Source organism: Gouania willdenowi, unplaced genomic scaffold (assembly GCF_900634775.1).
Source record: "Gouania willdenowi unplaced genomic scaffold, fGouWil2.1 scaffold_215_arrow_ctg1, whole genome shotgun sequence".
In the NCBI taxonomy this organism is placed as follows: Eukaryota; Metazoa; Chordata; class Actinopteri; order Blenniiformes; family Gobiesocidae; genus Gouania; species Gouania willdenowi.
The window spans coordinates 97,501-116,328 of NW_021144969.1; the positions used below are offsets into that span (position 1 = coordinate 97,501).

An 18,828-nucleotide genomic window follows, 5' to 3' on the forward strand; every position below is an offset into this window, starting at 1 on the left:
TTTCTTAGAATACTAAAAAAAACAACAACTATAGAGCATACTGATAGAATGAATGAGTGATAAAACACATTTTAAAGTATGTCATTTTGTAAATAATTGAAATGAAACAGTATTTAGTGGATTGGGAATAAATTCATTTTTATAGTTTTTTTTATCCGTTTCCAGTCATCTCCTGTTGGACCAAGACTGAGACTTGTATTTTTAGTTCATGTTTTAATCAAGATCATTTCCAAACTATTCTCTCTCGCTAGTACCCCCGTAGTGCCATCGTACATATATTTGAGAAACACTGATGTACCACATCCAGACCTTAAACTAATGATTTCTTTTGGGATTTTGGTGTTTGTAATGTTGTGCTGTGGCCTTCCCCTGGGGGGAAGCTGCACCTGCTGTGTTAGCTGGGGGGAGTGCCTGCTTGGGTCTGGGAGTGGCTACTGCTCCTGTTTCTAATGTTTCTCTTTGGTATTCTCTCTCTGTGTGTCCAAACCTAATTTTCTACACTCCGGGAAATGTCTTGATAAAAATAGTGCCATCCATGTTTATGTATTAGTAGGCACTCGCAGGCAATCCAGGCCAGGACTTTTTTCAATATCGGTTACTACACAGTATTTTTTTAAACGGTTGTGGTACTGAAACCGTACTTGAACCAGTACTTAAGTGCAAGTGCACCCTTAGGTTTTTGATGACCAGTTAAGACACGCCCAGTCACAGCAGCCCAGACCCAGTGCACACCTGAGCTGTGTTCTTCTCCTACAGTCACAGGCACACACAATCCCAACGTGACACTCACCCACGCGCACACAACCCTACAGAAACTATAGCATGCACGGTCAAACGCTCTGTGCCAAGTTTGTCCTGTCTTTGTACATCTCCGCCGAGTCCATCTGGCTCTGAGTTTCTGCTCAACTTCGGCTGAACCACCAACTTTCAGCCAAACTCCATGAATATGGTGGAGTTATGGAGCAACGGGCTACTATGAAGACCTACGAGATCACCGTCTCCCACTCTTGCACCTCGCCGACAGTGGAGTCGCCACAAGCGGCATGAGAGGAAGCAGAAGAGGAATAAGCGTGGAGGAATCCGGGCAACGCTAGCAGATAGCCCTCACAAGCCAGCTTTCCCCAATGGGAGTCCCCATCATCATGTTAGCCAACGTACTCTCCCTGGACAATAAAATGGACAGCTGTATTTTTATTGGTGTAAATATCAGCCTATACATTTTTTCCCATTTTTTTGTGACATGAAATTTATTTCACGTGTGTGGATTTTTTTTATACACAAGCTCTCACATCACATTCTACAAGCGCTCCCATTTTGCAACATATCTACCTTCATAGAATCGTCCCCACTCTCTTTAAATCTGCAGTCATAACCCCCGGCCCATTCTAGATGTGGTTTGTTTTTTAATGACCCCTTTTTCCAGATTTCTGCACATGCAAGCTAAAGATATATTTCTGCCTTTTGCAAAACAAAAAGTAGACAGTGAATTTATTCTGAATTTATGTATGTACAGTGTTATATATGTATATATATACACACACAGTTATAAGGGTGTCTGAAATATATAGATATCTGAAAGTCAAAAATTACAATAAATTATTAAGATTACATAGGCCCTTAATTACCATGGGATTACTGAAATAGAAGAAAATAAACTAGTATGAATTTTTTTGGACTTCTGTTGTTGCAACTCTCTCTAAATGTCTCTGCCCCCTCCCACTGCCTTTCAGAAATGAAAGACTGGTTCACCTCCAACTTAAAGCTGATATCTGTAGTTTCTGAGAAATCTATGTTTATGTATGATTCTTTTAAAATGTGGAAACAAAACTTAACTAGTCTTTTACTATGGTCTACTGCCGGTGGTCATTCATATACATTAATGTATATAAGTCCCTCCTTCGTCGTATAGACCCCTATACAAATGGAAACGATCGCCGAGGGCGCCCAGCCAATAGGCTTCCACTTCTTTTTTTTTTTTTTTTTTTTTGAGACTGTCAATCAAAGTGTATGCGGAACTGTGCACGGAAACAAGGCAGCGCATCACGACAGCAAACGGATAAATATAATTTTGGCTCTTACTTGACTCGTAGACCATTCCTTCCAAAGCTAACTCTTTCTCCCTCACCATTGACAGCTCCACCGTGTCCCCTCCCCTCAGGTCAAGAGTCTGGGTGTCATCCTTGACAGCTCCCTATCATTTCACTCCCACATCAATAACAAAACCCGGTCTGCATACTTCCACCTACGCAACATCCACCGTCTCCGCCCCTCTCTCACTCCTCACTCCACTGCCATCCTGGTTCACAGCCTCGTTACTTCCCGGATCAAATTCTGCAACTCACTCCTTTTTGGTGATTCTCACAAATAAGCTCCAACTGGTCCAGTGGTCCAGAACTCTGCAGCCCGTATCATCATCGGAACTCCCTCCTCTGACCACATTTCCCCTATCCTCCAGGAGTTTCACTGGCTCCCCATCAAATTCAGAATCAACTTCAAAATCCTCCTGTACACTTTCAAGGCCAACCACAACCTCACCCCCCCCCCCCACCTGTCTGACCTCATTTATATCATTACTTCCTTTTGTTCCCATAGGTCTTCATTCTCCGTCCACCTCACTGTACCCACTGCCCTCCCCAGTACCATGGGGAGCAGAGCTTTCAGTCAATCTGCTGCAAAATCTGGAAATCCCTCCCACCTGAAAGAAACATCGGAAAGCAAGACATGGGACTCTGTTTCTGGGAAAAAAACTTGTTGCATTTATTTGCCAGTCACTGCCATATACAACAGTTTCTTGCTGGACCTGCTCCGGGCACACACGCTAGACCCCTTCCTCACACACACCGGTAAAGCAACCTGATCACCAAACAACTGTTAAAGGGGCTGCACGCCCACACACTGATAACAGCAGTTTGTATCTCAGGACCTCTTTTTCACTTCAGTCATATTACGTTTGTACTCCAACCGGATAGAAGACTCATTTAATGTGTATTGAACGAGCGCACAAAAAGAGGATTTTTCAAAAATATCTAAATTGTGCATTAAGACCTCCAGTGGGAACATAGCTTATATGTGCAGATATGTCTTAATTCAATTTAAAGTGTTACATTGGCTTCATTTTTTAAAAAAAAAAAACAAACTTGCAAGAATGTATCCTAATGTAATTCCTTCATGTGACACGTGCAACACTTCCCTGCTACTGCATTGCATATATGTTCTGGTCATGTTCCAAACTTGTCCCTTTCTGGTCATCTTTTTTTGATATCATATCCAAGTTTTTTGGCTGCATGGTTGAGCCCAGTTTTACTGTTGGTGTCTTTGGTGTTTTTTCAGCTCCAGAGGGAGTGACTCTCCTCCTCACTTTAAGAAGGTTGTTGCTTTTTCTTCTTTGCTTGCTAGGTGATTCTTTTTGTTTAAATGGAAAGATGAAAATTCCCCACCACAGAACCAATGGGTTAAAGATATGATGCAGATTATCAGACTGGAAAAAATCAGAAACTCTGAATGGATCTACTGACAAATATTTCAAAACCTGGGATCCATTCATGAACTATAATAAGAATGTACCGGGTCTGATCTGAAGCTGTGAACCCATATTGCGTACAGGTAGTCTATCCTATTAACATTTAAAAATACTAAGAACAGTGTTTTTTATTTGTTTATTTTGTTTCATGTGTACTTGTTGTTCTTCTGTTATATGAAACTTGTTTACAAATAAAGAAGTAAAAGAAAATGATAAACAAAGATAAAATATTCTCGACTGATGCGGTGCATTTTGTTTTCCCACAATTCATGCTAGCATTATGCAGCACTGATAAGTTTACTGTGTTTTGCTTTATATTTTTGTGTAAACAGGTTTGTTTATCCTCTTGTGGATCCTCTTTTAATCTGCATTATCCACACTAAAACATGCTTTGGTATGTTTCCCTCACAGCTGAAGAAGCAGAGAGGCGATTGGCCATGTGTTCTGAGTCTCTGGTGTCTGGCACAACCACTCCACCCACCCGCCGAAGAAGCAAGGTTTCTACTCTTGGCCGACTACTGAAGCCCTGGAAATGGACAAAGAAGAAGAATGACAAGTTTAAGCAGACTTCTGCTGGTACATTTTTACCTTTTTAAGAATTTTTTTTTTACAACAAAAACACACAAATATTCACACTGCTGATAGGTTTTGAATTATATTAACAGCTTCCTTTTAGCCATAGGAAAAATGCATGAAGTGGGAGTCTTTAAATATAGGATTCAACTGATTCAGCAAAAGTGCGGCAGTGGAGTTTTCTACTCTGAGGTCTCTTTAAAAATCCTTTGCATTATCTTATACACCGATAATATTTTTGATAAGCATCAATCACATTTTTAAAGGCTTTCGTGTTTCATTGGAGGTTAGTTTGTACTGTTACGGGCTTGGTGCCAGCTAAATTGGTGCATTATGGGAAGTTGAGGCCTAACATGTCTGGGAAGGGTAGTTTTTATTATTTCCCCACACTCTACCAAGTGATGTAAAGTGTGTGAGCATGTAACACTATTTTAGGCTAGGAGGACTGATTTAAAAATTACTTAATAAGTGTGGATGCTGCTGATGTGTGTTTTAGTATGTCTCATTCCATGCTTTGTACAAGAACTTTGTAAAAACATGCCTTGTAATTCATGCTTTCCAAATATCATATACATATAGCATAGAAGACAAATGGGAAATACTAAAAAAAAAATGTCAAAATGGTCACTGGAGATTGGTGGTATGCATTGGTTTCCACTCTGCTGTACTCATGTCTGAGTTACTGCTAGGAAGACAGCCACTGATTCCTATCTTCAAAGCCTGAAATGAGTGGACCAAATGGTTCTAGATCATTGAAAATCAATACCAATATCTCTGATTAGTCCTTAACTTGATCGGTCATGTTACTGAATACCTGTATTTGAGGTGTGAGGGAGCTAAAGCTGACCCATTGTTAGCCTGTCTGGAAAGTGCGTTATTGTACTTTGTTTTTCTAATTAAAGACCAAGTTAATGTTAGGTGAGGGTTCCTGCTGCATTGCTCTAATTCTGGACTTGAATGTGGGCAAAGATTCTTTTGTCAGTAGAAAGGCATGCAGATGTCATGAGTAAATAGACATTGCAATGACTTTGTTGTGATTTGCCCAACACTGACTCCATGGAAGGGCATACACTTTACAATGTCCTTTCAGAGGTGTTTCCATCTGAAAAACCTCTCATGCACAAGCTCCTTATTGGCTATGTTTACACAAGAGTTTTAATTCTCCTTTATTTCAGAATAAGAGTGAAATCCTCTTTAAAAAGATAAAAAAAACACTCAGAGTGGTAACACTTTATTTGAAGATTTATAAATGAGGCTGACATTATTATTATGACATGACACTTGTCATTACCATGAATATGGTGTGTGCATGTGTGGCTGTCATTAAGTGTCATTCGTTACCCTAACCCCACTAGATTCCTCCACCTATCCCAAAAAATGCCATCATAGCTCCAAAGGCGTCATAATTTAACGAACACTTAATGACAGCCTTCATGACACCTTATTTATGCCAATGACGGGTACTTTAGGTAAAGTGTTACCAAAATAACCTTGTAAACTTTTAATTCAGAATTAAAATGGCCATTCTGAATTACACTTAAATCTGAATTAAGAGGTTGGTTTATTTATTCTGATTTGAATTCCGTAAGGAATAATTCCTTGATCTTGTACATGTTCAGTCCGCTTGAAATTAATTCAGGTTGTTTTGCGCATACTTGTCCTGTCTCGATGATGCACTGGTGACTACATAATCCAGTATGGCCGTCCAAAGCAACTGTTGGATTCAAACCAAGACTATTAATTTACTAAGGGCTCTATTCTCCCATGTGCGTAAGTCCAGAAAGCCGCGCAGCAGTGCTGTTTTTGGCTGTGTGCTATTCTCCCCCTGTACTTAAGACAATTGCTGCACGCCTTCATCCCAGTTATGCACTGTGGGTGGAGCAGCCCTGAAATGTGGGTGTTCCCATTCAAATCCGGATTTACGCGCATTCTCTGGTGTGTGTAAGTCCTTTTCCCCTTATTTTACAGACGCGAACATCGGCAAAGGAACGGGCTTCATCGGGGGACATGAAGCCTTGCACCAGGACACAGAGCTTCACAAATCACACGTGGCTCATCCGAAAGTTCTCCTTTCACTGAAAATCCCGTATAGTGACTGAAGAACTGCCATTGCACTAACCGCTGGCTTTGATTAGCCAAACTATTGTTTTCTGCCTCCCTTCTAGATGGTGGCGGTGTGTGGTCTCTCTGCTGCTTGAGTGTTTCTATGCAGATTTTTATGCTGCTTTCTACATTTGATGCCATCTTGTTGGCTCTAATCTCTCAGGACTGTGCCTATGCTCTACGGACTTATGATCATAGCTTGCTTTTTAACATCAAAGAGTTGATTGACCACCGTTTCAATGACTGGGACAGTTACAGACAATCATTCCCTCTGCCGTTTGTGGGCACGTCCACCTCCCCGGAGTACCTGTAGCTGCTTTGAATCCCAGGTAATCCAAAGAAGAGGGTAAGGAGAAGTTGCAGGGCTGGCGTCCAGGTGAATATCAGCCGTACCTCACAGCTGGCTGGTTTCCCTCGCTCAGACCAAAGCTACAGGTGGCTGTGGGCTGTCCCTCTTCAGCAGGACATGCCCAGAGTCATTACCTTACCTCCACCGTATCCCTAGTCCTTCAGGGAGGAACTGCTGCCTGGCGGTCGGGATTGTCCTGGTCTTCCGTGTCAACAACATTGGAGCAAAAGCTTATCCGCCGGCACAGATGAACGTCACATGACCGTGGGAACTGAGACTGATTGGGTTGCTGAATGCACGCTCTATTGCAAATAAAGCCTTCTCTCTAAACAATCTCTAAACCAAGGAAAGCCTGAATTTGATGTTCCTGACAAAGACGTGGCAGAAGGACGGAGAGGTGATTCACCTGAAGGAGCTGTGCCTTGTCGGCTGCTCTGCTCCGCTACTGTGTAGCAGGACAGACACACATGTAAGATGATTGACACTGAACATTTCTTATTTTTTGAATCTCAAATCATATACAGTAGATGGGTTACTCAGACAGTTTTTATGGTATCTTAATTTACCATCCTCCAGGCCCTGCTGGTGTTTTTCTAAATGAGTTTAATAACTTTTTATCCTCTCTTATAAAACTAGAAAGAGTTTTATTCCTTTTTTTTTTTTTTTTTACCTTGTCTGCACATGCTGTTGAAGGTTAACACTACAAGAAGTGCAATCTTTTAACAGCAATGCATATTTTATTATTGCAATTAAATAAATGAATTTATTTCATTGCATAATTGTGACCATCACCAGCCCTCCCTAGGGAAGGGTAAATACTTTATTAAAGGGCGGATGTAAAAAAGAGAGGGCAGTGTTACACCAGGGTGAGGGGGGGGGGGGGGGGGGGGGAGTTAACAGGGAGGAGGGATACAAGATAGGAAAACGAATGGGTGGGGAATAGTCAATAAGTTTCAAGTGATGCGATGTGAAATTGTGGTTGTGTATATTGTGCTTATTGTTGTGTTATCAAGCCAGTCTGGTGACCAGTGTGCGGCTTAGGAATAATGGTGGTGGCTGTGAGCAGAGGAGGAAGTGAGTGGAAATTCCATAAAACAGGTATTTGGGAACAACGTGTCTATGGTTGAGCCCAGTATGAGTGTTATCCCACAGCCCGAGGCCAGTGCGTCCATGACAAATGTGATTCCAAGAACCGCTACTGCAAAACCCATGAGCCGCCCCCGGGCCCGAAGAAGCAGTCGGGCCAGCAGAAAGAGCGGGAAATCTAGGGGCCCCCGGCGACCACCCCACGGCCAAGCAGCCCCCCGAACGCCCCCAAGATCCCAAGCCGAGAGGCAGCCATTGCCCCCCCATACACACCCGAGAAGGCCCCAAGGAGCCAAGGACCCAGCGCACCACGCCACCGATCCCGGCCCCCCACCCCCCACCACCACCCACACCCCCGCGCCCAGCCCCCCGAGGGGAGGGTCCAGAGAACTCCCCGCCCGAGACCCCAGCGGAGGAGCCGAAGCCCACGCCCAGCAGACGACCAGAGCCACGCCGAACGGGCAGCCGGCGGGTACCCGCCGGCGAGCCCAGAGCCAGCAGGGACCCGACCCCAGGCCAGGAGGACCCGGAACGGATGCAGCACCAGGAGCAGCCCGCCCAGGGCGGACGACCACACCCCAAGCCGCATAAGGCACCAGGGGGCCGCCGGGAGTCCCCCCGCCGGTCCCCAGGTGCCCCAACCTAGCCCCCCCGGGCGCCCCAGATGCCGATGCCGCCCGCGCCACGAGCTTCAGTTCTTTAAAGCCAGGGCCCCTCCACAGGCCAAGCCAGACCGCCCCGGCGGGATGTGGCCCCCTATTATGGCTGGCCCCCTATTATGAGTTTTATTCCTTGATCATTTTAACCTGCACATTGAGGATTATAGGTCCAGCCTAGCAGTGGCAAATCCTGGACCTGGTGTTTTTTTTCTTGGTCTACATGTTTCCAATGTGTGTGTCAAGGATGTTCACCTGAGTGATTATAGTTGCATTTTATTTGATCTAAATGTCCCCTCCGAGCCTAGGTCTGCACTCAGAAGGGTAAAGAGGAGGCTCATTATGGAGTCCACGGCTGGCAAATGTTGTGCCTTGTTTGACCATCATGCTTTACTGGAATGCACCAATGTGAATACATTCTTGCATTGTTTTAACACTCAATGTGCCACAATCTTGGACCAAGTTGTTCCCTTTAAATCCAGTAATGTTGCCTGCGTGCAGCCATGTCCCTAGATATATGAAAGTATTTTGAACTTAAGGAGACTGTGCCGGAAAACTGAGCGCTTGTGGAAATCTACCAAACTCGAGGTACACAGGCTGCATCTAAGAGACCTTATTTCCTCCTAGAATAATCTGATTGAAGAGAGTTGATAGTCTCTAACTAGTGAAATTCCGAAGGTGCTATTTGGCATTATATATTATCTGGTGTCCAATACCCTACCTGCTACCTCCATGTCTTGTAATGCAAAGAGCAATGACTTAATGAACTTTTGTCTCAATAAGATCAGAGACATTACAGGTAAAATACCAGCACCCTCTTGCTGTGGCTCAGCTATTGCTGAACAGCCCCCACAAGTCTGGATGGTATTTTAGCCAGTGTCATTGGAAGACATCGCTACACTTACAGCTAAAATAAGTCCCACCTCTACCTTGGTTGATGTTCTCCCCTCTAAGCTTTTTGTAAACATTATTGATTTGATTGGGCCATGGATCACCAAAATGTGCAATCTGTCTTTTTTCTGGGGTGTCTCTCAGCTCCTTGAAACATGAAGTGGTAGAACCAAGACTAAAGAAGCTCAGTCTGGACAGCTCAGACCTTAAGAACTTTCGGCCAATATCAAAGCTCCCTTTCTTAGTGTCTTATTACATGTTCGCGAATGACATACATCTGTACTGCTCGTTTAAGATCTTCGAAGTCACAAACTTACTTACTTAATGGACTGCCTGTCCAATGTAAAGCAGTGGCTGAGTGAGAACATTCTCCAATTAAATTCAGAGAAAACCGAGACACTCATTGTTGCTCCTGTCAGTGTCATCTCTGGTATTAAGCAACACCTGGGAGACCTGAGCGTGTCAGTCAAAACTAGTTAGTTATCTTTGATAAAGACATGGCTCTAGTGCAGCATTCGAGACAGTTATTAAAGAACTGTTTCTTTCAACTGAGTAATATCACCAAGCTGATACAGTTGGTCTCACAAAAAGAGCTTTAGACTATTAGTCATGCTTTTGTGGCGTCACGGTTGGACTATTGTGACAACCTGTTCACCTGCCTAAATAAGAAGGAGCTGACTCACCTGCAATATGTACAAAACTCTGCAATGAGGCTCTTGACCCGCACCAACAGAAAATACCATATTACTCCTGTTCTGAAGTCTCTCCATTGGCTCCTTGTTGACTTCAGAGTGAAATTTAAAATTCTGGTCCTGACTTTCAGGGAGCTTCACGGACAGGCTCCAGATTATATCACTGACCTGATCCAGCCATGCACTTCAGCTCGGAGTCTGAGGTCCTCAGACCAAAACCTGCTAATGGTTAAAGCCGTTCCGTCACATCTCTGGAATTAACTTCCTCTGTCATTGCGATCCCTTGATTCTGTGGAGATTTTTAAAAAGCAGCTAAAGACTTAATTTTTCAGAGCCAATAGAGTTGCTTTTATAATTGTGTTTTTTGTTGTTTTGAATTGAATTGTGTTCACTGTAAAGCACTTTGTGACCTCTGTCTGTGAAAATTATCCGCGACTATCTCCCTTCTCCTCCTATGCTGATGAAAGTGAAACAGTATATTATTGCTGAGCTGCTCCTTCAAAACTCCAATAAAAATAAAAGTGAAAATAGCACTTATTAGGCTTTACACGATCAGGATTTTTGGGCCATCACCGATCAGTGAGTTTAAAAGAAAAAAGAAAAGATAATCGATCCGATCATTTGAGTAGGGATGGGTACCAAATTCTTTTTTTTTTTTTTTTTTTGTTAAGGTACCAACCAAATTCCTTCAGTACTAACTGATACTGATTCACAAAAAATCAAATGGTGTCATGTTTCGGTGCCTAATTGCATCCTTGTTACTGTGAGGGAGTGGAAAACCTACCGATTTACCATGTAGGACCTCATCATACCATTGTACGCACAAGAGCGTCATGTAGACTTGGGCATCATGACGCCCAAGTTTTCTCGAACTGCAGTAACTGCAGTTCGAGTAAACTTGAATGATAATAATGCTGCAATTGATTGCACTCGGAACCCGGATAAATCCGACAGGACAAATCCAAAAAGTGCAATAAAATGGCCTTTAATCTCGGGACTCGGACTCTGGAATTCAAGCAGGATCCAAGCAGCCCTAGTTGGTCTCAATGACGTTTTAGAAAAATGCTCATCATTGGTGTAAACTATCACTTTTATGTGGCATCTAATTTGCCATTTGTGTTACTAAAAGTGTAGAATAATTTTGTTGTGGCATTTCCATTCCCTCTCTGTTCATTTGAATGCCATAAGTAGTGATGCTTGTATAGTTCAATACATTCTTTCTACAGTTTTTGTTTCAATGACACCTGCAGGATTCAAGTCATACTTAATGTATATGACGTTTCTCTCTTTCTCTTACCCTGAAGGAGGTAATATATTTCCCCAGTAGGCATTTTTGCTCCTAGAAAAATATCAAAACAAAAATCAGCTTACTATTGCCAGTCATGTTTTCCTAGCTTACTGAATGAAGCACATTTACCTCAGAGGTCGAAATTAATGTACCTTTCAGGTGCAATCGGATGCAGCATAAGCAGTCCAAAGTATAGCTCCACTTTTTTAAATGTAATGCTGACTGAACACTTGCAAAAAACATGGCATGTGTAAATATAAGCTTCACTCCAGCACTTGAGAACCATTTAATTTAGTTCCCTGTACAGCGAGCTTTGACAACAAGAGACCAAGGTACATCAAGCCTCCATCAGCGGAGCGGAGAGATATTTCCCAATTCTGTGGGATCGTAAAACCCACTGTTGCACCATACTATATTCCAACCCTTGAGGGACTGCCTAGCGACTGAGAGCCAAGCCTGTTAACACTGCTAAAGGTTGCTTAGGGCTTGTCTGGAACAGCTGTTCAACTCAGCTGGGAAGCTTACAAGCCCAGAAGCAGCGTTGAAATCTGCTGGCTCAGACCCTGCTGTGAAACCAGCGGTGAGCTCCAGAAATGGCCACATCAGACACAGTCTGTTGCATGAAGCAGCTTTCCCGGTCCAGACTCTCCTCACTGACATGAGCAACAGCCTCTTTTCATCGGACAAGGTACTCTGGAACTCCAAATTCTAATCAGACTTCATCAGTAAGGACGTACTCTCATCCCCATGCTGATATCACAATTGAAGCACACACACGAGCTCTCTCTCTCTCACACATACACACTCACCCACCTAAGCCACAAGTTTTTGGTTATATTTGTCTTTTTTCTTCCACTAAGCTTTCTCTTTTAATTTTTGTGTACTTGAGCATTTAGCTTAGTAAGCGTAGTGCTTCTTAGTGTGTTTGTGTAATAGATTTAGTTTATTTGATTAATACATGTTTAAACTTAACTATTTGTCTGTGGTTCATGTAATAATATTGCTCTGCTATAGAAGAGTATACCTTTTGATTATAATTCACACCCTGAATGACAAGGTATTAATAACTTTTTAATTGATCCAGGACACTATAACTCACTCCTGGATGGCACCTCTGCAAATGTTAATGTAATATTAATTATTAATAATAATATTATCTTTTTTAAAACGCCTTGTCCTCCTACAATGGAAATTCATTCCAAATTATATATTTTCTAAAATTGGTGGTCTCCCATTCCATTAGTACTTCAGTGAAATTACAATATTGATAAATTGCCTATAAAACTTGCCAATTATTATAAACAATCGTTCCTTACATATTCTGTAATTTATAAACATTAATTATCTCTCCATACTTGGAATAACCATTATATTCTATTGAAAAACAAATAATGGTACGAAAACAACATTGTTTTTGTAAAATAGTTATTCAATCGGGAAGGATCACTAATGTCCTATTCTGAGTTCTTATCGTCTCATCCAATACCTCCTCAGGATAATGCGTCTTCTAAGTACCGCGTCTTTTAAGTACCTCATAACAAACAAGCTCAGAGATGTCTCCTTCAAACTTCTTCATAGCTGCTACCCTGCAAAGACATGACTTTATAAACACGTTGACTGCAGTTGCTCTTTTTGTAAAGTTAAATTTTTATTCTCTCTTGTTTTGGAAATGCCCCTACACTATCTTTTTGGAAAAAAAAAATTTAGTACGTCACATATTGTATAATCTGTATATAAATGTAGTGTTGGGATTCTACAATGTCTGCAATTCAAAAATAAAGAATGTTACATAATTGACCTGTTGATCATCATATAACATTTCCATATCCACAAATGTAAATCTACTTAAAAAAAACAAAACATTATTTAAACTATTTCTGTTAGAGTTGCAACAATATACAGAATCCATTCAGCTTTCATTAAACTCCAAAGCTGTTAAAACTATTGACTACTTACGTTTATTACACAGGGTTGGCATTTGGTTCCTGCTGCGCTGGATGACAGAGTTGCTTCTTGAGTGGCCAGCTTCCTAATGATTCAAGCTAGAACTATAACCTAATAACTCAGCAGTAAGATATTAAAAAGAAATTGGCAAAAGTAAATGTTTTTTTGGCAGTGGCTAATTTCTAGATTTTACTGATTTTATTTGATTGGTCAGTTCGAGCAGTCCTGTGAGTGAAAGTCTCTCGTCAGGAAGACGTAAGTCTACTGTTTGCCTCAAAACCAGTTCAAGATAAAAAACTACTAAATATTGTTTCTATCTATCTTAAGTTGTTTTTCATTTACCTTGAAATTATTTTTACTACTTAACTGTTAAGTTTGTACATTATAATAATGCACTCAATGTGGCTGGAATGTTGTTTCGCCAAACATTTTGAATGAAATTTGATTTATTTCTCTAACTTGATGAACGACATTGTGGTTGTATACTGCATGGCTTGATGAAACGTTTTAACTGAGTTTTGTACTGCTTGGTTAAGTATTTGAATGTGGATATTCATTAGTTACAAGTGAAATTTATGTTTACTTGTAAACTGGAAGTTATATGGTTATATTTAAACTTGAATGATATGAAATAACATGATTTTTATAATATGTTTCGATCTAAAGTGGGCCGGTCTGAGGTATGAAGGTCAAGGGTTGAAAATGAGTCCCCCTCTGGCCTTGACAGGGACACAGAGACAAACATGGAGATGCACAGAGGGACTAAGACAGGCCGGATCACCATAATGATCACACTCCCACACACCTATGCAGACTTACACCTGTGGTCAGACGCTTGAGAAACCCATCATAGACACAACACCTTAACCAGCTGAGCTGAGGAAAAAGAGACAAAGAGCCTCAGAAATACCTGGATACAGGTTGTCACAGACACCTTCCCCCTTTCTTCTGCTTTTTCTGGGAATGATTACCACAAGAGCCGCACACCCTGGCCTCACAAGGCACCGCCCAAGCAGGGGCCACCCCACGCCGCACCCGCTGGCATGCAAGGACGTGGCCTGCGCCGAAGACCGCCCCCAAGAGCATGCCCCCCCCCCCACCACCAGACAGCGCAAGCCACGGGGCAATACCCCTCCCTCCAGCGTGCCTTCACCGCGGGAAAAAGCACACTAACGCCTCGGACCCACCCACCGGTCCGCAGATAGCAGGACAGACTTACCAGGCGGCCGACAGCGACCTCAACCAGCGAGCGCATCATCCCGAAGTGCCACGCAACCTCGGCACAGACACCATCACCCACCCCCCATGCCGGCACAGCAGGCTGCCCCAGGCCTGCACACCGTGAGGACCGCCCCCAAGGCAACCAGGAGATGAGACAAGCACCAAGCCACACCTGAAGGGAAGAGGCCCGCCCCGCCCGACCGCACCATCCTGAATGTATTTGTGCTCTACACGGCGGTCCAGCCATCAACAGAGGGGCAGGGCCTCCACCCGACAGGCTCAAACGTGTGAACCTACCCCACACCCTGTTATGGTACCTCTCCATTCCCCAATGTAGCGGCATTTCTCTATCACCTGTGTGAATGTGTTTAGTGATTGAATAGCTCCAGAGGGTGGAGGTGGTGGTCATACCCTCTGGGGTGTGATTAAAATTGGAGGGATTGGTAGGGCAAATTGAGGTGGGAGTGCCACCGCCGCACCACTACTTAGTAGCACAAGCAGCGGCCCCCTCCACCCCGAGCCCCACCATCCAGCTCCCCCAAGGCTTGGGTATGGGTGTGTGGTGCACCAAGTGAGTAAGCCAGGCCAACTGGGAGTGAAGTGTCTATGTAGGAGGCCTTTGGTGTGAGCCTGGCCCGTCCCTATAGCGTGCAACAGAGGGTAGATGGCGCAGACGGGAACGTGGCACTGTGGGTTCCAGGGATGCGCCGAACAGCACAGCTGGAGACCCACCCTGCGGCTCCCCCCGAACCATACCGGCCCCCATGCTGGCACAGAGTGGCCCTCTCCACCGCAACAGGGAGCAGCCGCGCAGGAGAGAAGCCCGCACCAGGACCAGCACAGGCCGCACAGCGCCACAATACAACACCGTCTACAGGGAGGCTGCGCCCGGCCCCCCACCCCGACCAAGCAGGGCCACCGCACCAGCCATAGAGCAATAAGCAGGCGAACCAAAGCATCCCCACCCCGGCACCGCCACCCCACACCAATGCCGCCAGCAGGCCCCCCACCAGCACCCCGGGCCGACAGGAGCCCATCAACACCCAACGCAACAGGAGAGCAGACGCAGGAGCAAAGGAGGAGGAGGAGCAGACTTCTTTTCCATGGAAATAAATAAATTCTATGAGGAGATTTTGGTTTATGTTTAGGGACTTTGTATCTTTCCAATTCACTAATATTGTTTGTTTTTGCTATGGTGAGTGCCGCAATGATGGATTACGATTGGTTTGCTGGAAGATCAAGCATCGTCAGGTCTCCTATCAGACATAGATTTGGAGATAGAGGAATCTTGCAGTCCAAAATGGAGGACTGTTTTTCAGTAATAAAAAACCAAAACTGTTGAACTGGGGAACAAAACCATAAGGCATGTAAATAGAAATCAGCTGTTCCCTGGGTGTACTGAGAGCAGATGTCTGTTGGAGAGAACCCCATTTTATGCGTTTTCTGTTGGGTATTGTGGGTTCTGTAGAGGACCTTGTATTGAATTAGCTGAAGGTTTGTGTTTTTTGTCATCCTAAAAGTATTCCAACAAATTTCTGTCCTGAAATCGGTGTTCATGGTGTTTGGGAGTTCAGCCTCCCATGTAGCGATTGGTAAGTGATTCTAGTTAGTGTTCAGAGCTTTGTATTTTGTATAGTTCTGGTGGTTGTAATGTAATTAGATCTACTGGATAATTTTTCTTGATTGTCTCTGTTACTTTAAGTACTGTAGAAAATTACTTTAATTTATACGCCCTACACTTTGAAAACCCCTGTTCTAGAGCATAAGTACATTTTGTGAAACATTCATTTTCACCGGCACCACACAGATGTTGACGGGAGACATATGCCCCACTCCACAACCAGACCTCGTGCCGTACAAAATTAAGTTTGACTTTGCACACAGCCGGTAGGAAGGAGTCGCCTTGTGCCTCGACGGGCACGGCAGGTGCGAAGGCTCGTTATCATTGTTTGCAGTTTTAATGTTCTAATTGGTGTTGTTTATTCTTATTTCATTTATTTTTTAGTACTACGAATAACCTGAAACTTATCATAGTGGAAGTTTCTTTTTGCACAACTCTTTATTTTGATTACATTTTATTATTATTACTTTACCTGTGGTTCTGTTAATTGTTTTATGTTGTAATAGAGGGTATTTTTTGCATTTTTCTTGTTAACAAAATATATGTTATGTATAAATGGTATCGAGTATTCTATAGATTTCCTGAGTATCGGTATCGAGTTGAACATTTTAGCATTGTGACAATAGTCTCATGCCAAGTTCTAGAGCACAACATTTGCGTGGAGCTTTAAATGTCAAGATGAGAATTCTAATTAAATCCAATCTGGATGAAGAGTAGTTGGGAAGGAATTAAAAAGAGGACCAGGTTGATCCGTTACAGGGTCCATTTATTTCTTTGTAACAAAGCAGAAATGATAATTTGTCAGATCTGTCTTTCATTGTTGGTCAGTTCTGATTATGTCACTGTGTTGCCATCTAAGATTAGATGCAAAGGCACTGCTTTTAGCTCATTTACCAGGTCAACTTGTTCCACTGCTGATCTGATTACTATTTTAATGACCACTGAGCTCTTTGAAAACTTGTGTATGTCTGTAACTGCAGATGCCATTGTTAAATGTATAGATGTGTATATTTTGGAGAAATGGTAAAGCCAATATTATTTTTGTAGCTAAAGCCTGAAGCACTGTATTAAAAATTTAACAAAAAACTTACAGAGAAGCTGTTATAGAACACATGGTATAAAGTTTCTGAATGGGTCTTTCCTTTCCAGCTTTAGAGAGGAAGATCTCAGTGCGGCAGAGTCGGGATGAGCTCATCAAGAGAGCAGTTCTAAAAGAGATCTTTGAAAAAGGTAATATGATTTTCCTCTGTTCTTCTCTGAAACTAAAGTTCTTTCATTATAGGAATTTTGTATGTTTTTTTTTTTTTTTTAAACTATTTGATCTCAACTTTAAAAAGTCTTTCAATAGGGGCTTTTTGCCTGCAGACATCAGTCAATTTGTCACTAGGAAGAGAGCCCTTATGGTAAAGGTGATGCCGGCTATGCTTTTCTTTTTACTTGTTTTTTTTTTTGTAATTTTTATTTCAACGAGCCCCGTGCTTGCATGGGTTTCCTCCGAATACCCCAGCTTCCTCCCACAATCCTAAAACATGACTGTTGATTGGACTAAATCTAAATGGCCCATACTGTAGGAGTGAATGTGTGTCTGAGTGGTTGTCTGTGTGTTGGCCTGCGATGGACTGGAACCCTGTTCAAGGTGTACCCCCACCTAAGCTCTAATTAGAGCTGGAGATAGGCACCAGCAGACGACGCCCGCAATGCTGAAAAAGGGAGCAAGCAGGTCAGAAAATGGGTGGATGGAAATTCAGCACAGTATAGACTGTACAGTTTTCCTACTACATAACCATTTTTTTAATTTGTAATCTTCAGTTAAAAACAAATACAAAAACATGTGCATTGTCAGTCTCTTGGAGCCTGTAAAGCTAGATAAGTGAAGCCTGGATATATCTCAGTTAGCGGGGTTCACCTATCCAAACATTCTCCGTCAGACAGAAGGAGTCCAACGAAGCACAATATCAACTCGCTAAGTTAAGCAAGTTGATTTCAGGCAGGTTACGTGCACACTCTAGTGACAGGGGGGAAGATTGCAGCATCAGTCCAATCACAATAACAGAAACTGTTAGTGATTTACGTCACAGTTGAAGAATAATTCTTTAAACATATTTAAAAAACAATAATAATTCAGACCAAAAACAACACTGTTGCTGCAGAGAAAGCAGCAAGGAATGAATGCAGGAATTGTTGAGTGTTAATAATTAAATTAGTGAGATACTATATTAATTCATGGGAGAGTAAACAGACACTGATCAGTTTTACTTTTACCTTGTCTGTGGCTCTGATGCTGGGTTCATACAACTCAGTTTACATCATAAGGTGGACAATATTTATATTTTATGGAGCCTGTATTATCTTATAGGACTAAGGCTCTCTGCGTCACCACATAATACATACATAATACGAATGATCGAATGAATGAATTTATTGGTCTGAAAGCACCCAATGCACACATGCTTTATCAGCTGACTATTGCAGGTCAATCCATCAGATATTAACATATATGTTTCCATGCCATCGGTAAATTAAATGATTGTATTGATGTTTAAATATTATCTCTCCTGTCAGCATCACATCAGATCCACACAGAGATGTGTTCACAGAATGATCCTCCTTTCATTGGGCAGGTTGTTTTCCAAGAGAACTGGTTGGAGATGGGGCTTTCACACTTGCACAGGTCTTATTCACTTCATAACCTGGTCAGCAAAAGTTACCATGTTGATTTTGCCCCGTAAAAATGTATCCAACTTTGTAGGACAGCACACACTGATTAAATCTCGGAAATAAGTATTAGGAGTACAGGTACAGTACATGGTGCGGACACTTAATGTGGTAGTGGAGGCATTACCAACTATACCTGCAAAATAGGCACAGGTTCTCTATTTTGTAA

At 42.6% G+C, this 18,828-nt stretch overlaps 1 protein-coding gene across 2 annotated transcripts in view; it reads left to right on the forward strand.

Annotated features, from left to right (window-relative positions):
* LOC114458932 (phosphatase and actin regulator 1-like) overlaps positions 1-18,828 on the forward strand; it is a 98,836-nt gene that overhangs the window by 16,568 nt on the left and 63,440 nt on the right. For both annotated transcript variants that reach the window (XM_028441314.1, XM_028441313.1), the window contains exons 2-3: positions 3,932-4,096; positions 17,094-17,174. In XM_028441314.1, coding sequence (XP_028297115.1) covers positions 3,932-4,096; positions 17,094-17,174 — 246 coding nt within the window. The remainder of the gene's footprint in view (positions 1-3,931; positions 4,097-17,093; positions 17,175-18,828) is intronic.